Below are 27,907 nucleotides of genomic sequence, written 5' to 3' on the forward strand. Positions count from 1 at the left end.
TAAAAACATTTCGTTCGACTGGAATCAGCTGTCTAGTCGTGTGAAGTAATTTTGAAGAGAAGTCGGTAATATCATTCTATTTCGGAGGAGAAATAATCAATAAAGTAGGGTGATCAATAATTAGTGTCCTAATTCCGAATTGTTCGTGGAAGTTGTAAAATGAATAGTCCTCATCTGTCTAGAGGTAAGTAAGTAGGTGTTTTCTATTTCTATAATATTTATTGGTAAAAGTGTATTGCACACACAGTACACCCACATACATATTTCCTAATATTCTCCGGTTTGGTTTATAGAAAAGAAATTGTGTTAACACTCAGTTTATAAATAGCGATGTAAATAATGACGTCAACCTTTGCTATTAATGGTTTGCAGTTCTAGTTGCAACGACTGCAATAATGAATAAGGATGGCCTTGTTTATAATTCAGTAACAATGTTGACATACCTTGGCTAGCAGGAACTTTTTATTATCCTTTATTGTGATAAAAACATATTGTCCGTGTGTTAATGAATACAAAAAAAAATTATAAAAGTGAATGAACATTTTCAGATTATAAAAGTTTGGAAAGAAAGGAGAGATCCTCATTTATTTAATTTGTGAAATAAATAATTATTTTTTCAAGAAAATAGAAATGATATGCGATGGTACAAAATAAAATATAATCAATAATTTCGTTCTATAACCATTTTTTTGTCGTCGCTGTTTGCAGTTGCCTGACTGTATCATATTTTTTTGAATGTCGTAAACTTAAAAAATCTACAATCGAAAGTCATACCGACTATCGAGGTTCCCACAGAATTTCTTGGGTAATATTATTGTCCAAAAACCCTTCAAGTTTCTTTTAACAATTCCAATTGTGACTAATAAATACAAATCATTTATTGATCAAAATTCAGGTCTTTATACTCCACATCACGTTTTGATATTTATTAATCAATTATTGAAATAATAACGAGGTAGAATGTGAAAAAACAGCAAATATTAGAATTGAAGGGTTAATATAATCAAACAAATATAGTTACCTACAAGCATTTGGTTCGAACGAATACACAAATTGATGTTGCACATCAATTTGAGTCCACGGTAATAGTCCACAAACTGATGAACTTGATGAACAATTGCTTTTATTTTTGAAATTCACTGATAATGAAAACCCGAAATTGGGTCGATTTCATGAAATTTGTCCTCCACTTCATTGATTATTCTGTAAAAATAGACTACGATATACATCGTCGCTTAATAGATAAGTTTAAAATAAACAAAAAATCTAATCGAGTACTGAAAACTTCAACCAGACAATGTCTTCTACCAAATTAAACATTATTTCCCCGTTGACATTGAGTGCTTCTCGCCAATAATAAAAAAATATGTTTCAAATTAATTTGATAAAGGAAACCACATTTTAATATCTGTAGGAAATCACCTCAATCTTTCTGAACACCCTATTTTAGTAATTAGGTTACGTCAAACATGACTCAACCTCTGACGGAAGAACCAAAATCTTACGAAGGTTCGACATAGATGAACACTTCCTTCTAGCAGACCACTATTATAATCTTCATGCAGTCATTGTTCACTGTGGTTCTGGCGTTGAATTTGGTCATTATTACGCCTTGGTCAAAGACGAAACGAACTGGTTTAAATTTGACGATAGTCGTGTCACTAAGTGTTCTGGCGATTCATTGAATTTAGTGGAGCCTCTGGAAACACCATACATTTTGTTTTATGAGAGAGAGGATATTGGCAGGTCAAGATTTTCAGGTGATGTGATGCTGCAGGTTTTCCTGCAGCTGAAAAAGCAAATGCGCCACTGGAATCAATGAAGTCGCCCCGGAGCGCCAATTCATTTTTGTTGTTGTTTTATAAATAATTTCATTTTCACCAAGAATTATTTTTTGGGTGATATTACAACGGGTGTTGTTGAAATTCATTGCCTCTTAACCCCGGTGCAAACGCCCCTACAATCAATACTCTGCAAATTATGTTGAATTTTTTGAGGTTGAGAATGTTGAGATACATTGTCACTTATGAGCCAAAGCAAAAGAAGGTTCATAAGAGAATATATTTCAACAACGCCCGTACAACGACGCATATTTCCGGCGGGTTGAACTGAACGCCCATCTGCACCGGGCCAGTGATGCCAATTCGCGAGTAATTATTACATTCGCGAGTATTTTCATCGACTTGCAGTGAAATTGCAGTAATGGAATTTTGCGAGTATTTATTAGTTTTTATGTAGATTCTGAGAGTGAGAGTAATTCATTTCTGTAATCGAAAATTGGAACAATGTTGTTGGTGTTATGTTATATGTATAGTTAGACAGAGAAGAGCCCAATGAATTGAGTTCTGTGGTGGTATAAGACGTTTCGTTTTGACATATTCCCTTAAGTGACACATGACATATGTGACATTTGATAAGATGACTGTATTAATTTAGAATTAAGAAGTGTCAGATGAGATGCTTGGGGTATTGAGAATTATTTAAGAAGCTTTCAAATGAGCTATCACTAGTAACCTCATTCCATTTGAGAGTTTTAAGAAAGTAGTTCCTGGAGGCAGAGCGTGAAAAGGAGCGAAAACAATTTTCACTAAACACATTATTTTTTTTGTGATCCGAAAGTTTGGCGTATCTTCAGATTTTAATATATTCGACTTGGAAAGTTCTTGAATGAACACCCTGCGTAGAAAATATATGTTGGAACATCAAAAAATTTATTAATTAATCAATTTTATAATGATGGTGGAATTTATATTAAAACATGTATTACTAATATTTATAATTTAAGATCTTTAGTAAAATATTGCAATAACTAGCTAAGGTTATTGAGTTTACTAGTATATTGAAGCCAAATTAAAATTTTTTCATGTATATTTCAATTACATATTTTTTATTAATATTTTAGTACCCAACAGTCATCACAGGGGTCACAAAATATTATTATTGAAACGATATCACCAAGATCAGTTAAACACAAGACATACTCTTAATGTATTGTAAGATTTTATTAATCTAATAGTATCAGAATATACTAATTTTTGTTTAAGTTTTTATTAACACTTTTATTATTTTTTTGGGCGAATAATGTTCTGTCCAATACACTTCTGTAACGTACTTAAGTTAGGTATCAACGACCTATTGTCACAGTAATACCGTCAGAGGGAACATCGAATATAACTATTACCGAAGTCACTGATTGAAACAATTGAGTTGTCACTATTTCAAATACATTTTTGAATTTTTAATTTTTGTATTTAATGAACATAAACGTTTATTAAATAAACAATAAATCATTTGGTGGAAAAAAATTGCAATATTTTATTTTTACATTGTGCCATATATTAGTTCCTGTCGTAATCTGTTCTTTTATGCCTATTACTTTTACAAAATAATTTCTATGTTTCACAACTGGCAGGCGTTCCGTGACGGCTCACAATTTTTTCGATAAAATGTGAAGTATATGTTTATCATTAGTTGTATCACTTTTCTTAGGTCACTGTATCCAAAATTAACTGTACGAAGATTTTAATAATTTGTAACTAAACTACAAGTATTTTGTTCCCAGGTTTGGGGTATTTTGTGCAATTTCCGTTGGCAGCACTGTCTGTAACGTACAGAAGATTCCAACATTTATTCTAAGGCTCACGGGTGTGAAGTTATCAACAACCACAAAGTACACTGAGAAAAAATAACGCATTATTATTTTTTCATTTATCGACTCTGCACACCTACCATTTTTCAATATGATACGCTTATTGACTGAATTAGTGAAAAACAGAGCCGTCCTAGTTAATTAAACTGTCTGAAGGGGTGAAAATAGGGTGGAAATATTTTAAAAAATCGTTACATGAAAAATCGACTTTGTACACCTACAAAATTGTGATATGTTATTCCTGATGATCTATTCGACAGAAAAATCTTCACGTCATAGTTTTCCAGGCCGTCTGAGGAGGTGAAAATAGGGTGGAAAGTTGAAAAAATCGTATCTTCGAAAATTGAATGTGTACACCTAGAAGTTTAAGATATGTTATCCATGTCGATCTATTCGACAGAAAAAAAACATCACTTCATAGTTTTCCGGGCCGTTTGAGGTGTTGAACATGGGGTGAAAATATCAAAAAATGTCTCAACATGAAAAATCGACTTTGTACACCTACAAAATTGAGATATGTTATTCCTGATGATCTATTCGACTGAAAAAACTTCATGTTATAGTTTTCCAGGCACTCTGAGGGGGTGAAAATGGGGTGGAACTTGAAAAAATCATATATTCAAAAACTGAGTTTGTACACCTACAAAATTAGTAGATGTTATTCCTGATACCCGATTTGACGAGAAAAACTTCACGTTATAGTTTTCCAGGCCGTCTAAGGGGGTGAAAATGGGGTGGAAAGTTGAAAAAATCGTATCTTTGAAAATTGAATGTGTTCACCTACAAGTTTGAGATATGTTATCTATCATGATCTATTCGACAGAAAAAACTTCACGTCTTAGTTTTTCAGGCCGTCTGAAGCGGTGAACATGGGGTGAAAATATCAAAAAATGTTTTAACATGAAAAATCGACTTTGTACAAAATTGAGATATGTCATTTCTGATTATCTATTCGGCTGAAACAACTTCACCCCCTCAGACGGCCTGGAAAACTATAACGTGAAGTTTTTCTCGTCAAATCGGGTGTCAGGAATAACATATCTCAATCTAGTAGGTGTACAAATTTAATTTTCAAATATATGATTTTTTCAAGTTTCCACCCCATTTTCACCTCCTCAGACGGCCTGGAAAACTATAACGTGATGTTTTCCCTTCAAATCGAGTATCAGGAATAACATCTCCTAATCTTGTAGGTGTACAAACTCAATTTTTGAATATATGATTTTTTCAAGTTTCCACCCCATTTTCAACCCCTCAGACGACCTGGAAAACTATAACGTGAAATTTTTTCAGTCGAATAGATCATCAGGAATAACATATCTCAATTTTGTTGGTGTACAAACTCAATTTTTGAATATATGATTTTTTCAAGTTTCCACCCCATTTTCACCCCCTCAGACTGCCTGGAAATCTATAACGTGAAGTTTTTCTCGTCAAATCGGGTGTCAGTAATAACATCTCCTAATATTGTAGGTGTACAAACTCAATTTTTGAATATATGATTTTTTCAAATTTCCACCCCATTTTCACCCCCTCAGACGGCCTGGAAAACTATAACGTGAAGTTTTTTCAGTCGAATAGATCATCAGGAATAACATATCTCAATTTTGTAGGTGTTCAAAGTCGATTTTTCATGTTGAGACATTTTTTGATATTTTCACCCCATGTTCACCCCCTCAAACGGCCTAGAAAACTATGACGTCATGTTTTTTTCTGTCGAATAGATCGACATGGATAACATATCTCAAACTTCTAGGTGTGGACATTCAATTTTCGAAGATACGATTTTTTCAACTTTCCACCCTATTTTCACCCCCTCAGACGGCCTGGAAAACTATGACGTGAAGTTTTTCTGTCGAATAGATCATCAGGGATAACATATCTCAATTTTGTAGGTGTACCAAGTCGATTTTTCATGTCACGATTTTTAAAAATATTTCCACCCTATTTTCACCCCTTCAGACAGTTTAATAAACTAGGACGGCTCTGTTTTTTTACTAATTCAGTCAATAATCGTATCATATTGAAAAATGGTAGGTGTGCAGAGTCGATAAATGAAAAAATAATAATGCGATATTTTTTTCTCAGTGTACTTTGTGGATAACTACACACCCGTCCAAGTCTCTGTATTGGCAAGATTACGAAATTGTATTCCTGAACTCATTGTGTAGACAATTTGATTAGTGATAAAGACTTTTTCATGGTATCAAATGCATTATGTAAACAGTGATGATCTTCTTTTATTCAAATTTATGTTGACATCCTGTGTTCATTTACTTAACTCAAAGCTGTTAAGTATCTCTTTTTATTAGAAATGCAATTCAAATGTGTCATCGTGTATTTTTAGGATATACGTACTCAATAATAGACGTGAAACAAGATAATTTTCGCAGGAAGGTTCTGATGATCATGTCCTGAAAATTTAAAATGTTTTTTGAAAATATGTGCTAGGTTGACGATACATTGAGAACGTTGATATATGATGGCTCGTTGAAAATCCATAACTAACGTATTCAAAAAACTCTTTAAAGTGTTTTTTGAATAAGTTGAGAACTTCGGTTGCTGAACTGTTGCAAAGTAACTAATGGCTTTTCTGAATTTTTAAAAATACAAACTACGAATTTCACATGAAACATAATGAAACAATATTTTCAAAAACATAATAGATACTCCTTATAAAAATTTGAAATCATCTTTATTTAATTTGCACAATATTTTTATTGTTAAGTATTTTTCTCTCTATCTTACACATGAGTCATATCTAAATATGTAGTACTTTTTTATTATTCAAAAATTTTAGCCGTTGTATCAGCTGAGAGTTCCAGTAGACCGTAGAAAACTTGAAAGTAGGACATTTGGGATTGGGAGAATGAAACAAACTGAAATATCTCATTCTAGTTGAATAAAATTACACAGTGTATAACAACAACACTCAAAACAATAGACCCTACGAGGCGGATATCTCATTTTGCTAAAAATCACTGAACCAAATCTAACGTATATACGGTCTATATGTTAGGCATTATTTGCTTTGCTAGATATCTTTCCTTTTTCTTAATGACAGATTTAAGAATTTTATAGTCAGATGGAAAAATTTATTATACATACATATAACCTTGAAAAAATTGATGAAACAAGAGCCCAAAAACAAAGCATTCCTGATGAAACACCAGACAATGTAATTTCGACCCGCCGAAGTCTCATCAGTGATACTAGGCTGGACGACCCATGTATTACTAGACTCAAGCCTTAGTTAGTAATGCCAGCAATGCATTCTGGTTTAGTTTAGCACCACTGATGAGACCTATGGCAGGTTGAAACAGCGATGTCTGGTGTTAATTCACGAATGCTTTGTTTTGGGCTCTGGTTACAACTAATAATTGCTCCAAGGAAAGACAGGATGAATCTCATTCGGCGGTCGATGTCGAAGCTTGGTTTTGCAAGGGACTACCTTGAGGAGCCTCGTTTATTTTACATATTAGAGATTTGGGTCTTCTATATTGATCTCCTAAATAGCGTCTTCGTAAAGGCATTTATAATCCCCTTTTTAGTTTTAACAATTGGGTTTGTATCCTTTCTAGTATAAAATAGAACATTGACCTTCGTTGAAAATATTTTTTGTTAAAAAAAATGTCGGTAACCAACTAGTTAATACGTCATCAATTCCTGTTTTTTTATTCATCAAGTTTTTCTCATTAGGGTACATTCTTGGAGTTGTTGGCGTTCTATATGCTATATATATATATATATATATATATATATATATATATATATATATATATATATATATATATATATATGTATTTTCCCGTCATGTTTTTTCTATATTCAATTTTTTCTGGTTCCTATTCGTCTTTCATGAATATTCTTTCCTCGCATCATTTCCCGAATAATTACTACTCTCTTGTAAATATCAGGTTTTTAATTTTCTGTTAAACAAAGCATAAAGCATCGGTTTGAACAAAATTGCAGTTTTTTCGTGGGTGACATTTCTAATTAGCTTTTTGTAGCTCATTTTCATATACATCAGTTATAGTAATAGGAACGATTAATTTATTACTCAAATCGGAAAAAACTGCTTTGTGGATTCTCATAAATTGATTTCATGCACTGCGACTATTCGAAACATCGTTCGTCGAAATTAACATAAGACAGAGAAATAATTCAAATGACGATTTTATTATTATTGGGACGGTAACCTGGTGGGTTGACGCGGATGGTTTGCTTCAGTCACTCAATCGACCGCTGTGTGAACCGGTGGTTCGAACAGCAAGGCCGGACGATCGATTTTCACTTCCTATTGTCCAATCCGTGTTAGGAATCACACGTTAAAAGGTAAGACCTCGTTTCGTCTTTTGAGAGTTGTCGGTCGTAGGGGGTGACAACTGGTTAACGAAAAAACATATTGTTAAACTCTGTATATACGGTTAGAATTTGGTTTGCTACAATTTGTCAAGCAAAATATAACCATTGTTGTGCCTGATACTTCACCGTGACTGTCGCCATTATTTTTTGTTGTTTTGTCAAAGAGTGAGAACGGACCCATTCTATTGACAAACTTATATTTTTCATTACTGTATACAATATTTCTGTCAATAAATTAATTTTTCCATTATTTTTATTTTATACATTTTACTCTCATTAAAAAAACGAGATAATTCTTAGCTACAGATTTGGTTATATCATACATTCAATAAGCTAAACGTTCAACGTCAGATAATGTCTATCGAATCTTGAATACGATCAATAGCTTAGAAGTATTGTTAAACCCCGGACCTTTTCGTATAATAGTATATTATTTAACGAACGAAAAATGTAGCAATTACTCGTGAGAATGAAGTCTGTTGACGCGAGGTAAAGGCTAGCTTCGTAAGACATTCAAGCGAGTATGGCCATTTCCAAATAAGTAGAATACTATATTTTTACTATGACATAACAGGAACATTTGTGGAGGATACCGCGAATTAGAGAAATACCATTAAAATTCATAAAAATAAACAACATGAGAAAGCATTCCAAAATATTTCCGTTTTTGTTATTATATTCGATTTCAAATAATTTGAAAATCAAGTGAAAACAAATTTAAAAATTGACGCGAGCCTGATATTGAATCCAGGACTACCTACTGACACCAAAGTCCAACATTTCAACAACTACTTCAAGTTGCAGCTTGTGAAATGGTATGACATTTTGAAAATAATTGAAACACATTTATAAAGTTATGAATTTGTTCATCTGTGACTGGTCTCGAGGTATATGAATCTGGTCAACTGTAATAGGTTCGAAGGTGTGTGTGTTACAACTCAACAGGTTCCATGATATTGATTACACAATTTTCTCGAGAGAATTTATCTAGTTGAAGCTGGGATGATTCTGCAACGTCACATGGCTGACGGACTGCGAACAATAATGATGCTCCCCAGATGGCTTGGGGAGTTATTAACATTGCCTACCCAGGACACGAGGCTAATGACCAATGTAGTCGATGCCGATGACACCATAAAAATAACTACACAATTTTCACATTTCAATTTCTTGACGCGTTTCGCTAACACCGTAGTTTCCTCGGTAGAAAGCTACCGAGGAAGCTACGGTGTTAGCGAAACACGTCTAGAAATTTTAATTTGAAAATTTTGTGATTATTATCATGGATAGTTTTATTATGTCCATCAAGTAACGGATCGGTCCATTCATAAACTCAACAAGGAACGGTGACATAATTTATATTTTTTCCAATAGTCAAAGCAAACTTTATTTTTGTCAGTATGAATGACCTATTACCGGGTTACTTTACGTGTGGGAATCCGCTCTATACGATCCAAAGATCACCTTGCATAATTCATTATTTCGTAGCTTACGTATCGGCAACGAATTCTTCCTGTGTGTGGTGTGTGTCATGTTTATTTTCGTGAATTACCTCACAATCGAGTTTATTATAGCCGAAGAAATTATCATAAATATTCGGATCTTATACACTGACCTTATTTCGATGGTATTTACGAGTTTAAATTCAATTTTATCAATGCTGAAACTGGTGTTATCATTCATATCTACGATCTTCATATCATTAGCTAATAACAAATCAATCATTTAATAGTGTCATTTGCATTTATAGTTCAAGTAAGCGATTTAGTGTAACCTACCTTCCAACAGCTCCCCCTTTAATAATATAGTTTACATAATATAATAAATAGTATATAATATATATATATATATATATATATATATATATATATATATATATATATATAATAAATTAATATTTCTTCAATATAGGTGAGTGGGAAAGTGGGAATTCGACTAACAGGGTGATAATTGAAAATACTTCTGAATACTACTTACTCACTCGAAAGCCTCTGATAATACTCTTCCATATTCTCTGTTTTACTATCACTGTTGTCATTTAAATCAATAATGAATTTATTACCACCATTAATATGAAACTGCAAAATCTCCATATAGTCTTTTTCAACTAAAATTACCTTTTTAATCCTTTTCTGCCAGTCTTCTTCGGTAATATTAGATACTTTTTCTTTAATTAGCTCAAATTTTGGAAAATTATTTTTACGCATGATGCTTTGTTTCAATTTTCCCTAAATCAACTCGATGGGATTGAAAACACAAAAATAGGGGGTAAGTCTCAGTATGGTGTGTCCATATTTTTCAGCAATATTCTCAAGGGCATACACTTTTTCAAATGTTTTTGTCTGTAAATCTTCAAGTAGTTGATTTTTGCTATAGTAATCTTCAAAATACAAATTTTTATCCATTAAAAAACTTTGTATTTCATCTTTCCTCGAATTTTGATTCGGTACTTTGATGAGCAGTTGCGAATGATAGGAAGAACTATTACCCTATTCGCATACAAATTTGGGATCAATGTGTTTTCAAACCATTCCTCGAAAATATTAGCTCCCATGTTCTTATGATAATCAACGTTGCAGTCGTGAAGTATTTTTCCACATAATTTCAAAGAATTCGGAACCCATCCTTCATTTCCAATGATTAATCGCGACCCTTTGTTTGCAGGCATGTTAGGCGTACACACTCTCGAACCATCAGTTCACCCTTTCGTAACTGTGTTGTGAGTGTCATACCAAGTTTCGTCCAAATAAAAATTGCCGTTGTTCTTGTCTATATTGAGTTATATGTTCTAAGTACTTGTTACGCAAATTCACTATTCTTCTGCTTTCCATAACTGCTTGACGTTTGTTTATTATTTCAAATCTAAATCCTAGTTTTTTTTTCAATTCTGAAGAGTTTTGTGTCACAGCAGCTCACGTTATAGGAAGTAATCAAATTCTTCCTTATGGTTTCAGTTGTAAGAGTTTCATTGCTTTTGTAACAGTCGTATATTGTTCGTATGATGTATCACATCGCGTCTTGCGTTCATAAGGTTTCTTTTTGACTATTTTACATACGGCTGAGAAAGGAATTTCGGTCAAATCTGATTTTCCTTGTAATAGTTTATTTCCCTCGAAAGCAACCTTGAGATGTAGACTTTTATATACATTGAAGCATATTCTCTGTTTTTCGATATTCAAATGCATCCGAATCTTATTCACTGGTATCTCTTTTTCGCATTGTGCACCATCGCTATTGGAATTACTACACTGGAAAAAGTCTGCGTTGTTATCACACTCGATATTACTATTAGTACTTGTTCAAGGACGCCATATTTTAAACACATAACAAAAATTTTAAGTAATTAAAACTGCACCAATATCGAATTTCAACACTCAAATCGCAATCAGTTCCTGAACTAAACACGACGGCGATAACCATCCCCGCATTCCTCGATTTCTATTCGTCACCGTATCATGACTTCAAATTTGATTTTATGACTCTCCAGCCAATCATAAAACTCGATTAGTAAAAATTATCCAATACGCAACGCACCGCCAAGTCTACAGTCCACGTGGACTAGTTTTTTTGGCCTTAGAGAGTGCACAATATTGTTTACTTCGGCTGTAGCTTCATTTTGAATTTTAGTAATGTCAAAAAATGCTTTTAAACAATTTTTCAATCTGAAGGGCAAATCTTCAAATTACCGGGTGGCGAAAATTTTAATACTCACTATTGCTAGCTCGGTTACCCTAAAAGATACGATTATTACTGGAGTTTTTTCCCAACACCAAATCGTTATCCCCGAAATTATAGAGGTACGGAGAAACTGTGATGAAAAGGTAATTTTCATATGTAAACGGTTCCTTTTTATTTCTAAGGAGACGTCCCAGTTGGAATATTTAAAAATCTTTTCTTGGTGCACATCTAACACATAAGAGGAACCTATATACAAAATTTCAACCTCCGAAAATATATCAGTACGGAGAAACAATGATGAAAATGTAATTTTCATATGTAAACGCTCCCCTTTTACCCTTACGAGGGGCGTCCCATCTGGAATATTTGAAAATCCTTTCTGTGAGTGAAAAGTGAGTGACTTTTAAGTATAGATATGCATATTGTGATATTTTTATAGGTTTTTAATGTGATGTCGTAAACAAACACATTTTTTGCGCATACATTGCAAAAGCTGGCTGAACCATACTAGATACATCAAAATAATGCACTACAGTAAAGAGATCTGAAAAAAGAGGCGGCGTGGTATACGTCTACCTTTTAGGGGTACCCCACAAATAAACAATTTTTATCCTTTACTTTTTTAAGCGATTTTAAGCTATACAGCAGTCACAATAATCCAATTAAGTACCTTAAATACATTTAACATAGGTTAATATGGCCCTTTACAGCATGTAACTTAAATGAATATTTTCGACAGATTTATAATGCAGGGGCATAGCGGTTGCGGCGGTACCGGCTGGGGGAGGCGGCGCGTGCTTATAAATAGCGCTTCGAAGGCCGCGCTTCGCCCTATAGCACTTTATGATAAGCAGCGATCTCACGCGTTTATATGTATATTTAGTATCAGCATTTCACCCGTGCGGATCGCTAGTAAATAATAAAAATACGTAGCCATTCTGCGCTATTGGACAAATCAGATGGACCGAAAGTCATTTATACTGTTTCCTAATAGTAAAGAATAATAAATGATCATTATAAATTCGAAACGCTAACAGAGTGCTCAAACAAAATTTTGTGATTTCTTTATGATTTGCCACAACTGGTACCTATATGCGGATTTATGATACTTCTCATCGTTTTATTACCGGCAGTGGTGTGCGTTTGGGTATTTATTCAAGAATACCTGTTAAAACTGATAACTACAGTAGATCCCCTCAAGTGGCTGTGGAGGAATTGATAGATTTATGATGTTGTGCACAGCGCCCCCTTGGTGCTTGTAGGGTAGGTTGGACGCACTGTGGCAACAACTGGTTAGCTGTCAGATGTGGCAGTCTCTTAGTATTCGGAAGTTGGCCTTCGATGAGCTTGGTTCGGAGTTCCAACGTACCATCAGACTGATTGTAGGATATATATGGTTGTATTTGTGCCATCCTTCACGGGGATTATTTCTACAAGTCAGGATTGTATAGTGGAAGACTGATTGGTCATTTTGGTGTGGATATTTGCAGTCTGAAACTTAATCTCTTTTGAGGATTTGTGGTGGTTACCGAACTCGTGCCAGGTGGAAGGATTTCCGAAATTAGATTCATAAGAAACAGAAGGCCCTCAGTCACTCATCAAGTCCCAGTAGGACTTCCGTGCAGAGCACCACACACAAAGAAACGTATAGAAAACCCCTTGGCCAGGGTTTTTTTTTCTTCTTTAAGGGTTTTTTTCCTATTTTTTTCTTGGGTCTTATTTGGTGATCCATTACTGGTCCAGCTTGTCGTGCCCTACAGGGTGATCTATCTTGGTGGTGCTACAGGGTGATCCATCTCCGCCGTACTACAGGGTGATCCATCTCAGCAGTACTACAGGGTGATCCACTTCCGTCGAACCACGGGGTAGCCTAACACCATATACCGGGTGGCCCAAAAGGAGCACGCAAGTTATAATTGATTTAATTGAATATTTGTGATATACTGAGATATTTGAATAATTGTTGCCCTTATGTTTATTGATACCTGTTGATATAGTGTTTGTTTATCGTTTATTGATAAAGAGTTTGTTTATTGATAAAAGATTGATATAGTGATTCATCTGTGAAACGGAAATTGAGGTATATTCTTCCTTTCACGATTGCTGATTGACACCGATGCGCTTACGCCTGAGCTCTCGCGACGCAAACGAGATTGTCTTACCTACCGATACTAGTATTTACGATTTCACCTACTCAATTTTCGTAGTAGTTTTACTCGACGTATTGTAGTTTTTTTTGAGCGTCGTTACTACCGTAATTTATGGCTGATTGAATTCGTGGTTATATACATCGCGCTCTTGTATTGACATTTGAACATCGCGTAGTAGTGTGAATATCGCATTGTTGTCTTAGAAGCGTTGTTGGTTAATCCATGTAAGTTAGGATTACTGAATAAATCATATTGGGGATCTTTATCTTTTATTTCCAATATTAATTGGTAAGTTATTGATATTGTGAGTTACTTAGGGTATCTGGAGGATTAAATTTACCTGGCGCCCATTAAGATCTATTTTAAATTTTGCTAAGTTGTTTAACCCACTCCCGTCTCCACTGTTTAGCTTAGCCGCGGATACCCATCTGTCTTATTTGTTACCGACAGATGATTTAGTCTCCTCTTGTGGTTTGTGAGGTGACACGGATAAATGTAAACTCGCATAATTCGGATTTATTTATTATTGTATAATAAAACATTATTAATGTTCCTAAAATATTTTATTAACAACGAGATATGTGAAATGTAGATGAGTACATTACAAAACAGTAAAATAACTATTTATTCGCTTCTGTTTCATATTGCATCGTCTTTTTCTCGCTGCAATGTTCCGCCATCTTCTAAGAAGGAGTAGATCAGCAGGTATTGCCTCTGGATGCTGCTCAATATAAATTAAAGCGTTTTCTAAAGCAGCAGAACCTTCTTAATGGGATATCTTAGTAGCAGTCTCTCCATCTACCACTTCGTCATCGTCATCGAATTCTCCCGGTTTCCTGCAAGGAAATTGGCGACGAGGATAAACTGGTCAATAGTCTGAAGCTGAGTCAAGTCGAACTATAAAAATGTCGTTGGTGGGATCAATTGAACCTTTCAAACCTGGAGAGTCGGAAATATCTAGCTATATCGAGAGAGTGGAGCAGTTATTTTTGTGTAATAATATGGAAGAAGAGAAGAAAGCACCTCTATTTCTCACTTTGGTTGGTGGAGAGGCTTACAGTGTTATCAAAGATCTAATTTCACCAGAATTACCCAGTTCTAGGACATATGTGCAGCTCAAAAATGTCCTCTTAGCACATTATTACCCAAAAAAGCTGATTATTGCTGAACGGTACCAGTTCTATATATGTACTCAAGAGTCTTCTGAAGATATGAATGCGTTCATAATCAAATTGAAAAAATTATCTAAACATTGTCACTTTGGACAATTCTTAGATGATGCGCTTCGGGATAAGTTAGTCTGCGGCCTCAAATCAGAAAACGTCAAGAAAAAATGATTATCTGAGGAAAATTTGACATTCAGTAAAGCCTGTCAGATAGCTCAAAGTATGGAACTCGCTGAAAACAAAGCCAAAATCATGGGAATTGATTTGGTGAATAAAGTTGAAAGTCAAAGTCATTTTAGGTCAAGATTCAAACAGTCAAGTGGTTCATCGCAGTCAATGAATATGAAGTGTAAACGATGTTTGCGATTACATATGAATAATTCAAAATGTCCTGCAACGCAATGGAAATGTTTTTCTTGTAATACCATAGGACATACGTCAAAATCCCCCATGTGCAAGAATCGTGTCCATTTTGTAAAATTCGAGGGTGATTTTGAAGATCAAAACCTGAAGGCAAAGCAAGAAAACTCAGATAACGCAGAGGAAGAAGTATTTTATTCCATAATCAAAGGCATTGAAGAAGTTCATCAGTCGAGTAATGGTAAAACTAGTCCGGTCATGATTAAACTTTCAGTTGAAGGAAAAATTATTGAATTTGAATTAGATACAGGTTCTGATAGTTCTTTTGTTTCTATGGAACTGTTCAAAAGGTTTTTTCCTACAGTTGAATTAGTTAAAGACAATGTGAATCTTAAAACATTATTTGGTCAAGTGAATGATTTGGGTTCAAAGCTACCGTTAATGTCAAATGTATAAAAAATGGGTGCAGTAAGAGTCTAGAATTGAAAGTGATTGATTTTGAGTCTGGTGTTTCGTTGTTAGGAAGATCATGGTTGAATGTTCTGATGCCTAACTGGCGAGAAAAGTTTGAATGTTATGATACAATGATGGTAAATAATAATTTTTGGAGCAATGAAGTGGAAGATTTTATAAAGATATTGAAGAATGAGTATGAGAATGTGTTCAAACAAAATGAATGTATGAAAGGATTCATATATAGCGAATGTAAAGGTGAGAGATAACGTGCGCCAAAATTCTGTAAACCATACAGAATACCGTATGCCCTGAAAGATAGAGTACGAGAGGAAATTGAAAATTTAGTCAAAGAAGGAATTTTACAACCAGTTGAAATGTCTGAATGGGCCAGTCCGATAGTGGTGGTTCCTAAACCTAATGGCAAAATCAGGATTAGTGGAGATTTTAAATCTACCATCAATCCAGTCATCGAAAACCAGTATTATCCTTTACCCACAGCTGAGGAAATATTTGCTTCATTGTCTGGGGGAAAATTGTTCTCAGTTGTGGATTTGAAAAATGCATATTTCCAAATTGAGGTTAGCGATGAAAGCAAAAGGTTGTTAACGATAAATACTCCTTCTGGTTTATTCTCATATACACGACTTGCATTTGGTGTTAAATCTGCACCGCATATATTTCAATCGGTAATAGAACAAATTCTGAAGAATATATCTGGGGTGCATTGTTATTTAGATGATTGTCTTATAACCGCAGAAAAGGGAATTGAACCTACTGATCAAAAAATTAAAGCTATTTTGGAAGCTCCTAAACCAGAAAATGTTCAACAGTTACAATCATATTTAGGGTTGTTGCATTATTATTCAAATTTTATACCAAAGTTATCAGAGAAATTATTACCTCTTTATAAACTACTGCAGAAAGGTGTTTCATGGTATTGGAATCGGGAAACTAATACATGTTTCGAGACCAGTAAAAACTTCTTATTGGGCTCGAACATTTTAATGGCTTTCAATCCTATATATCCAATTACATTGACTTGTGATGCGTCCCCATATGGAATAGGCTCTATATTAGCTCATGTACTACCTGATGGGAGTGAAAGACCAGTAATGTATGTTTCTGCTACACTTTCGTCGGCAGAGAAAAATTATAGTCAGTTAGAAAAAGAAGCACTTAGTATAATCCATGGTGTAAAAAAGTTTCATAATTATTTATATGGCAGAAAATTCACATTAATCAATGATCATAAACCTTTACAGTATTTACTCTCACCTTCCAAACCATTACCCCCTTTGGCTGCTGCCAGAGTACAACGCTGGGCAGTTATACTTTCGGGGTATGATTATGAAATCAAACATAAGGAAGGTAAAAAATTGCCGCATGTAGATGCACTTTCTAGGCTCCCACTCAAATCTGAGGGTAGTGGAGAGACTATAAAATATTTTTCAATAGTAAAAGAGTTGCCAATATCATTCAGAGATATTGCTAAAGAAACTCTGAAAGACAATACACTCAGATCAGTTAAAGATTTCATTTTATATGGTTGGCCAATATCAAATAAAAATACAGATTTATTACCTTATTTCATAATACGAGAATACCTTAATTTAGATCTAGGATGTTTCACCTACAATAATAGAGTTTTAATACCAAAACATTTACAACAAAGAGTTTTGTATTTACTCCATGATCAACACCCTGGAGTTGTTAAAATGAAAATGTTAGCTCGACAATATGTTTATTGGAACAACTTGAACAGAGATATTGAAGATTTAGTAAAACAGTGTGAATGTTGTCAATTGAATGCAACAAATGTTCCTGAAGCTCCCCTTACTTCTTGGTCATGGTGTACACGTAAATGGCAAAGATTACATTTGGATTTGGCAAAAAAGAATGACATTAATTTTCTTATTCTCATAGATGCACACAGTAAATGGATACTCAGATCTACTAATGCATCAAATATAATATCATGTTTAAGGCAATCTTTTGCTGTTTTCGGTCTACCCGATGAAATTCATACAGACAGTGGACCTCCATTCAGCTCGGAAGATTTTATTTTATTCTGTACATCTAATGGAGTCAAAGTTTTGAAATCTCCTCCTTTGCATCCATCTTCAAATGGTATAACTGAAAGATGTATTCAGACTTTCAAGAATAATTTTTTGAAACAACTCTATGATGATAAAACTAATTGTCTGACAAATCAAGAAAAACTTGACAATTTTCTTTTCTTCTATAGGAATATTCCACACAGTGTTACTCAGTTATCACCTGCTGAATTGATGCTTAAACAAAAACCTAAAACAAAATTATCTTTACTAAAACCGAATTTGAATGGATACATGGATAAACAGACATATATCATAGAGAAAAGAAATAAAAATATTCATCCCAATAGATTTAAAGAATTCCAAGAGGATGATGAAGTTTATGTTAAAAATGTACGTGGAGAGAGGGATAATTGGTCTAAGGGGATAGTGAAAGTGAGAGTAAGTCCGGTGACGTATATTGTGCTTGTGGGAGATAAACCAAGATATGTTCATATAGATCATCTTCGTAAGGTTTCAACATTATCTGATGATTTTTCATCTATTGAAAACAACTCTTCATATGATGTTGATTCAGAAGATAAATTACTTTCAGAGGGGAGAAGCAAAACTTCCAATTCAGAGAATGAAAATGAGCTGAATGGAGATGAATCTTGTGAGATTGACATACAATGCCCAGATCAGAATGAGAGAGTTTTGGTGAAAAAGAGTCATGACTATTACAATAATGCAGAAAATAGCTTATCTGAAAACCCAACCACTACATTACGTAGATCACTGAGAACTATAAAAAACCTGACAGATACATGTTTTAATTTTATTTGAGGGGGAAGATAATGTTATATATTATAATCATGTAAGGTAAGCTGAAAAGTACCAAACCTTCAGTATTTAGAAAACATTAGAATACGTGTTTGGAGAACTGTCGGTTTACTGTCAAATAGGAATGAAGTTGTAATGTCAGATAATTCTTTGTAATAAAGTTTGATCTAAAAGTATTTGGTCTGTATCCGAAAATAAATAACAGTTAGAGATGTCCTTGAGTTTTTACGATAATTTGAAAAAATATGAACTTTTTCATCAGAAAAGATCTCCCATACCTCATTCTTTAGTTTGGATCGGACTTATGAGACATCTTGAAAAGGCGAATGTGAATAAGGGGGTGTAGGCAGATCTTTTGATAAAACCGATCAAATGGTTTTCACCGAACTTACTGAATGTTCTGGTGAAAATGACAAACCCTTGCTTCTCATCAACGATTTTGTAGGTATCTACGCGTGTGGCAATACCCGACGAAAAAACAACAACTAGCCCAGCTAATGCAGCGTAGAGTTGAAGTAAAACCATCAGGCACTAGTGCAGTGTCTTTATTTGAAAGATTCGTCGCAAGTAACTTCGTATAGGTAGGTACATGAAAAGCCGAAGTTTCTCTCATTCGATAACCACCGACAGATCGTTTTCGGAATACTAGCTCCTCGTCATTGTCTGTAGGTGGATCAGTTCAAAATAAATGGACCGTCTGAGAATCCCAAACAAACAAAATTTATAACCCACCGCAGGAGAATAAGCTTCTTAGGTATATGTACTGCGTACTGTTTTTATATCTGCTTGTAAATAGGTAACACGTCACATCGATTCCACCTCGCATTTGATTTTACAATTCATGTTTGGTTTTTAAACTTTTCATTTGAACGGAAATCGAATCGGTCTGATAACGGTATCGAACATTGATACGTAGTAATGCCGAGAAAATCAATATTTCGAATAAAAATTTGAATCTCGGAATTTCGTTAAATTCAGGCTTTGACTTGGAAAGTCTATCAAATTCCGACTTCGATTTCGGGATTTCGTAAAAGTTTGATATCGACCACTAAATTTCATAAATTCACTTTACATCTCTGAATTGCGTAAAATTCAGAGATCGAATAGTTTCGAAAAATTCCAATTTCAAAGTCTTTTTTTACTTTCATAGAGGCCCATTCTCCTCGATGAATGGAAGGTGCTGACAAACGAGACATATGACAACAAGATTTATTCAATGTTATTTTTTTTTCATACAATCAAGAAATTTAATTACGGCACAATTTTTCATTACTTGTTTTATTTCAGGTGCTAAGCAACCTCCTCCACCAAGAGGAAGTAAACTGCGGGTGTACAGCAATCGATTTTGTCCTTATTCGCAAAGAGTGATACTGGTTTTAGATGCAAAGAAGATACCGTAAGTTTTTATCCATATACTTTTATAGGTTTTAATATCGCCGAAATAGCTCAGTTGGGAGAGCGTTAGACTGAAGATCTAAAGGTCCCTGGTTCGATCCCTGGTTTCGGCATTTTTTTTTTATTTTCTTTTTTTTTCAGCTACGACATAGTTAATATTAATTTATCAAGCAAACCTGACTGGCTGTATGACAAAGTTCCTAATGGAAAAGTTCCAGCTTTAGAAACAGAAAACGGAGATATTTTGTATGAAAGTTTGATAATAGTAGATTATTTAGATGAGAGATACAGCCAATATCCTCTGCATCCTAAAGATCCCTTGCAGAAAGCAAAAGACAGGATACTCATCGAAAGATTTAATAAGGTGAGTTATGTATGTACGTTTCCCCTCCCAAAATACAGGAGTGAAACCCAAATATCACAAAATTCCATTTGCAGAAAATTTATCTGATAAACTTGAAATGCTACTCAGTATCGAAAAATTAAAGCGGACTTTTCAAACGAAAATACAGTTGAAAAGCATTTTTTCTCGAAATAAAAAACAAAAACACCACAAGAAATACAATCCAATATTGTGTACAAATTGAACTGTGGAAGCTGTCACAAATGGTATGTTGGTCAAAACTGGACGGTATCTTAAAACACTAGTTTCAGAACACATGAGAGACTCTAAGAAACTGAATATAAAAATCCCCACAGCTCTCGTTGAACATGGAAAAGAATATGGACACATTCTTCTTCTTTCTGCCCTGGATTTAAAAATAGACACCACCTCATCAGAATCACATATAAAGCCATTCTTCTGTTTCATGTCGTTTTGTGTTGGTGTTGTCCCGGAAATTTTGGTTGTTTGCAATGTTTTTTTTGATTCTCAAGAATCTTTAATTTTCCGTAATATCATTTGGCAAAACTTTAATAGTCCCTTAAAATAATATGTTTCTGTTAACTTCTGGTATAGCTTCACGTGGCAGGATAAAATTTGTTATTTCTCAAATTTCTGGCAATTCTCTAAATCTCTGCTTATTTCCCTAATACTTAATTCGGGATTTTATACCACTGCAAGATTAACAGCTAAGTGGTTTTCATCAGTAAATATTGTTTCACCACAACTCTTTTTTTCCAATTCTAAATGGCCTGTTCTCACAAATCGTTCCTTCAATGATTCAAAATTTTTTCCTTTAGACGCCTTCTGTAAGGATATTTCTTCACCTTCACCCAAAACATAACTCTTCCTTTTTACAATCCATGTTCTACTTACTCAGTTTTCAAGCACATTACGCACCAAGCTATAAAGAAATTGCACATTTCAGTATTTTGTTTCATTTATGGCATCATACAAAATCATAGCCAACTTCAGTTTCTACTGAAAATATTTCAGAAAATCTATTGTAAGTTCAAAGTATTGTAAATCAAAGTCATAGCCAAATATGGCTATGACTTTGTATATCGCCATAAATGAGACGAAATTCTGGAACGAAAATTTGTTGATAGCTTGGTGTGTGGTTTTTGAAAACTGCGTTAGTAATTCTAATAGAAATATTTTCAAATCAAGAATTATTTTTTTTCCAATTTATGAAAATTGCTACCGTGGATTATTGTTAACGATGATTTTACTCTTTCCATGTATCCTTGGTTTTTTTTGTTCATTATGTTATTGGTTTGCATTGTTTTTCACTAATTCATATAATTATAAATGTTTTACTTTGACTTTTCCTTGTTGTATTTAGAAAAATATATTTTTTTTTTATATTTCCCAAAATATGAAATAAAGATATTGTTTTTTCATTTCAGAAATAAAATAAAATTTTCATTGAAAGATTATGTTCGGAGCAGTAGTCATATTGTTTCGTTTACTTAGTTTATCAACTAATATCGGATGCACAAATTGATGACGCCTATGTATTCTTATGTCAACCCAACTGTATTTGTACGATTCACTCAAATATGCTCAAAATATAGCGTTTTGATAGCTCAGTGGATTAAGTGGAAATGTTCAGAGTTCAGGGGTTAAAATCCACTGAAATTTGTATCAACCATAAAAAAGTTTGAAGATCCATATTTTTCATTTTAGAAATTTCATCTAAATACTTTTTTGTGGAGTAGTCACGGTTCTTTATGATTTCTGGGTTTTTACCCTTCTATTATAATCTGAGAAATAAGTAATCTGCTAAAGTATAATAAAGGGCAAACTGAAAAGTTACTACATTATATAAACCTCTGAAAAGGCTGATTATTAGTATTCATAAATGTTGCCAATCTTGTATTTTATTTAAAGGTGAAAATGCGGCAAGTTACTAAGTTAATTTGAATTACATATGTAAATTACGCTCTAACTTTTAAGGATGAACCTTTCAGTTTGCCGGTTTTTACAGTTATGCAAATTTTCTGTTGATTCAAATTCCCCTTAATTTTTCAAAATTCGGAATGTTTAAAACCCAGAAAACATCGAACTCTAATACATTCGTTACAGTATCCTCAAGCACGTTGTTTTTAGTAACTATTTGATACCGGAGTTGCTTGACTTGATATTAGAATTCTAAAAACACTTTATTGTGATATTTCCACTCGACAGTTATCAAAACCGCGACACGTGTTTCGCTCAGTGGCTTAGTGTAGTGGGGGTGGGAGGGGCGGCCCTTCCCGGGCGACACCTTTCAGAGGCGGCCCGTCGCGGGCGGCAAAATTTCACAATAATTAATAAAATATAGTTTGTAAATTTTTGAACCATTTCATATTTCAACGCAACTATAAATTCGGACCGATTGAAAAGAGCACGGAATTTTTCATTACTTATTCTGTGACGAATTCGGGGAATCCCCTTTCTTTGAATGATATTTTGTAGAGAATGGTAACACCGTCTATACTGACATGCGAGGATTTCCCGTATTTTATTTTGTGCTTGGATTGTTTATGACTTATAATCAGCGAGAATGACTTCTATTACATATATATTAAGTTCAGTATTGTTTATTACGTCCTTTCAAAAAAGTACGCGATGCTTTGACAATTCAGACAGCACTAAATGTAATCTAGACGATGCGACGCATCTGTTGAAATTGCCTAACAGGATTTCAAGCTGGAACAACTTCGACTGCGGATTTTTGTTGCTGCTACAGGCAACGAAAATAAATTAATTAATGCAGACTCGCTTGAATTTTTGAAGTTTATTGTAAAATATAAGCTGGAAGACACCCTGTCCAATATTTTAATCATGCTGCGAATATTTTTTACAGTTGCCATAAGCAATGCCAGCTGTGAGAGAAGTTGTTCGAAACTGAAAATAATTAAAAGTTATTTAAAGTCGACAATAGGTAGGTACTCTAGACCAGTGGTTCTTAACCCGTGGTCCGCGGACCACTGGTGGTCCCTGGAAGCATCCCAAGCGGTCCGCGGAGCCATCCTTAAAAATATGTTAGATGACTCGACACGATACAATGCGACCCGCCGCTAAAATATTTAAAAATGAGTTACTATTTTCTCAAGAACTTGAAACGACGTCGCAAGGTGCAGATGATATGGATGCAATAAGTCAATATATGGAGAAACATGGACTTATGTGGGAACGGCTTGCGGGGTTTTATACGGACGGTTCTCCTGCTATGCTTGGTTTTTGCTCTGGTCTTGCAACATTGATAAAAACCTAAAATCCGTTTGCAATTACGATACACTGCGTTATTCATCGTCAAGCACTAGCTGCCAAGACGCTTTCAGAATGCTTTGCTTTGACGATGAAAATAGCTATAAAAGTAGTAAATTTCATTTCAAACAATTGTGTTCTGATATGAACTCTGAACATGAAACTTTGCTTTTCCACACGGAAGTGCGTTGGCTTTCCATAGGAAACATGTTGTTGAGGTTGTACGAATTAAGAGAGGAAGTAAAAATATTTTAACTAACAAGGAAAACAAAGAGTTGTTTGATCAGTTTTGCGAGTCCAAATTTCAAATACATTTTGCTTATTTGGTCGATTTTTTTGCGCAACTGAATAAATTAAACCTTCTACTGCAAGAGTCGGGAAATTTGAAGTTGCAAGGCATGAGCAATATTTTTGCTTTCGAAGACAAGATCAGTGCGTTTATCGCTAAAATTGAGCCTATGGATCAACAAGGTCGAAAGTAATAACTTTTTTGTGTTTGATAAGCTCAATCAAATTATTGATGGACATAGTGCTGAAATTAAAGGAGAAATACAAAAGAACATATTACATTTAAAAAACCGACCGCGAGGATAAAAGTAGGTATTCAAAAACTGATCCGCAATCCATTTATTGTAAACGTTTCTGAGGTGCCTGATGAAGTTCAAGAAGAAGTAATTGATATGCTACACGACAGCAACTTAAAAGATACATTTGAATCAGGAATTAATCTTGAAAAATTTTGGAGCCAAAAGGCAATTTCTTTATCAAAACTTTGAGACATTGCTATTCGTTACCTAACATTATTTTCTTCGACATATCTATGTTTTCGGCGCTTCTGAATATTAAAAACAAGCACCGAAATCGGTTGGATGCCACTGCTGATATGCCGTTAAGTTCAAGTAACACTGATCCAAGGATTCAGAATTCAGTAAAGAGTATGCATGCAATCACAAAAAACGCATTAATTTATAATGCAATTTTTGCTACAGTTACAGATTTTACCTAATGATTAAAGGACATTAAATGATATGCGTATTTTATTTATAGATGAATTAGAACAACCATTCCATTTATTTACTGTACTGTACTGTATTTATTTGTAGTTATCCTAAGGTACTTTATATTAATTACAAACTAATTAACCAACTTGGTGGTCCATTACCAGACAGAAATTTTGTCAAATGTTCCCGCATGACTATAAGGTTAAGAACCACTGCTCTAGACTAACTAAATTTGGCTATCTTGTCTATTGAACAAGAGGTGTGTGATGCTGTAGACATTGATGGTGCATGAAAAGATTTTCTTGAAAAATGTAGACATATAAATTTTTAACTAAAGCCGGAGGTTTTGTTTTTAACTCTAAAAAGTACCTACTTATATTATTCTTCAAAAAGTTATAAATATCACTTACTATTAAGTGATATTTATCCATCATCCCAGTTCTAATTAAAAATTGATATTCGTTTTATATTCAATTCGCTAATTATTTAATCATATCGATTAAATAATACCTACCTGTTATATCAATGGTTGAAGTAAGAATTTTTGTATTAATGAACGTGATTGTAAAATAATAAAATGTATATATATATATATATATATATATATATATATATATATATATATATATATATATATATTATATATATATATATATATATATATATATATATATATATATATATATATATATATATATATATATGGGAATGATCAAAAATTACTATTTATTTATTTGTTGATTTTCATGGAATCATTTTCCAGCAGCTTGACGGCATTAACCTTTCTAGATTTCATATCATTTCTAGAAACATGTGGATTCGTTTTCCGATGGCATTTCAGGTTAGCTTCCCAAATTTCTGCTACCGCAGTTGTCGGTTGATTGGTCAAACCACCAACACTGACATAAAAAACTTGGCAAGTTGACTTGGGTGTCACACCAATAGGTGGTTCCACTTATGTTTCGATTGCGTTAACGCAGCTATTTTTATCAAGTACTTTCTTGGTTTTTTCTCATTTTGTCTTCAATCGAGGACCGCCTGCCCGGTACTGACGATGCCCAATAGGCTGAAACAGCTGTATACCGGTGACTCTTAAATTGAAATCAATATGGGAATGATCAAAAAGTACTATCAAGTACTGTCAAGTGAAAATCTTTCATTACGATGTTTTGGAATACGTTATAATGGATTCTCATCAAGAATCGATCAGTTCTATCATATTTCTAATATTAGTGTTATTTTTCTCTTTCAGGTGATCAGTACAATGTACAGGGTGATGATGAATGTTGGTAGAATAAGTTTGGACGATGACGAAGCTATCTCTAACGGGCTCACCACATTTGAAAATGAACTCGGAGATAGAGTCGGTCCATTCTTTGGAGGTAGTAAACCCGGAATGCTAGATTTCATGATATGGCCTTGGTGTGAAAGAGCAGATATTCTCAAACTATTTGGAAATCAACATCTATTGAAGAAAGACAAATACAAGAAGCTGGTCGGTAGAATGACTTGTGCTCTGTTCTTTTATTTAACGTTCTGTGATCTCATCAAAAATACATGCTTTATATATATATATATATATATATATATATATATATATATATATATATATATATATTTCATGAACGTCCTCAAATTCCAATTCAGATTAAAATTATTATTAATAATTAATGATTGAATAACTCAGTGAAATACAAAACATTCAAATTATGTTTGTTCTAGATGGAATGGCGTACTCGAATGACAGAAGAAACCACGGTCAAAAAGAGTTTACTGGATTCAGAGTTTCATATAAAATACCTGCAGTCCTATAGAGCTGGGATGCCAGATTATGACTTAATTTTGAATTCCAAGTAAATTGTTGGAATTAACAAAATCATGCATATATATAAATGTTATATATTAAGATTTATAAATATATACACACCGAACAATTAATATAATGTACATACTTTAAGGCACAAATCAATGATTTCAGAAATCTTGCATTTATCATTATTTATGAGCTTTCCATGTGATCAATCCAGTTCATGTTATTCACCGATATTGTATACGTTATGTCATTTTAATATTTTTGCCTTAATTTTTATAATCGAAATATATAATTCGAAAATTTATACAAAAATTTTATATTGTGAAATAAAAGTATATTTGGTACTGACAACTAGATCTGTCTCTTACAACATTCTCTAAAAAAAGGTTATGCTTTGAAAAGTGTGAAAAAATATGAGCGTAATTTGAAGTATAATAAATCGTATAATAATAATTTCTTTATTTTCACAAATTAGTTTGCACATCAACAGTGTGATAATGCAAATAAAAAAGAGAAAAACAGAGAAATGATATTAAGGCACTAGGTTTTATTCTATTTAAAGATAGAAACTCCGAAGTTTAAAGGGTTCTCTAACTCAAAAATGAACTCGATATGTTCACAAGATTGACACCGGTGTAAAATAACAGTGTTTTCTTGAATAACTTTTCACTGATGAATAATGATAGATGATAGGTATACAAAATTGAAAATTGTGTTATGGAAAGAAACGGATTTGCCAGAAGAGTCAAAAATAACTGATGTTTTGAGCAGTTTAATACAAACAGTAACTTCCGGACTTGAGCTCAGCTGACTTGAAAATTGCATTGTTTTACCCTTCATTCAACTTCAAGCTCATATAATTCAAAACACAAACGGTTGCAAGCTCAGTGTTACTATTTTGTAACCTTACTATGTCGTCAATAACGTGCCACACGACAATACTTCTCTCTGATATTCAGTAACAGGAGGTATATAAGGAAGGCCAGCATATGAAAATGTAATTGGAGATTAGATATACTTACAACCTTGATAGTCTGGAACATCGAATGAAGGTTGGAGATTTGTCTCCAATCTATAATACTTTCACGGGAAGTGTTCAAGTGACTTGGCACATTTGCTTCCACCAAGAGCGGTACATATAAGAAATACGCGACGGACTCTGGCTGCTCATCGTTTTGAGGTTCAACTCGGTACACGGCGAACTTCAACGTTTAAGAACTCTTTCATTTGAAGAACTGTGTTTATGTGTAATAAACTTTCTAAGAACGTTTTAACAAATGAATTTAATTTCCAGCAATTCAAATCCAAAGTGAATAGCTACTTTCGCACAGGCACCGCTCTTATAGCGTCTTAGGTATTTA

At 33.8% G+C, this 27,907-nt stretch overlaps 1 protein-coding gene and 1 non-coding gene across 2 annotated transcripts; both read left to right on the plus strand.

Annotated features, from left to right (window-relative positions):
- Nucleotides 1-26,897, plus strand: LOC111501821 (pyrimidodiazepine synthase). The gene is made up of 5 exons (XM_074170118.1): nt 1-184; nt 19,988-20,096; nt 20,237-20,459; nt 25,986-26,228; nt 26,456-26,897. The coding sequence occupies exons 1-5, from the start codon at nt 160-162 to the stop codon at nt 26,588-26,590; spliced, it is 735 nt and encodes a 244-aa protein (XP_074026219.1). The 5' UTR covers nt 1-159; the 3' UTR covers nt 26,591-26,897.
- Nucleotides 20,136-20,208, plus strand: TRNAF-GAA (transfer RNA phenylalanine (anticodon GAA)). Its single transcript has one exon. It is a non-coding gene; the product is annotated as a tRNA-Phe (tRNA).
- Nucleotides 26,898-27,907: the final 1,010 nt, after the last annotated feature.

This window comes from Leptinotarsa decemlineata, unplaced genomic scaffold, assembly GCF_025532065.1.
Source record: "Leptinotarsa decemlineata unplaced genomic scaffold, Ldec_3_MD MMD2_P_RNA_scaffold_11, whole genome shotgun sequence".
Taxonomy (NCBI): domain Eukaryota; kingdom Metazoa; phylum Arthropoda; class Insecta; order Coleoptera; family Chrysomelidae; genus Leptinotarsa; species Leptinotarsa decemlineata.

Coding starts and splice junctions, on each gene's coding strand:
- LOC111501821 (XM_074170118.1), top strand. CDS start 160: ATGAATAGTCCTCATCTGTCTAGAG. Junction 20,097..20,236: donor TTAGATGCAAAGAAGATACC/GTAAGTTTTTAT, acceptor TTTTTTTTTCAG/CTACGACATAGTTAATATTA. Junction 26,229..26,455: donor AAGACAAATACAAGAAGCTG/GTCGGTAGAATG, acceptor TGTTTGTTCTAG/ATGGAATGGCGTACTCGAAT.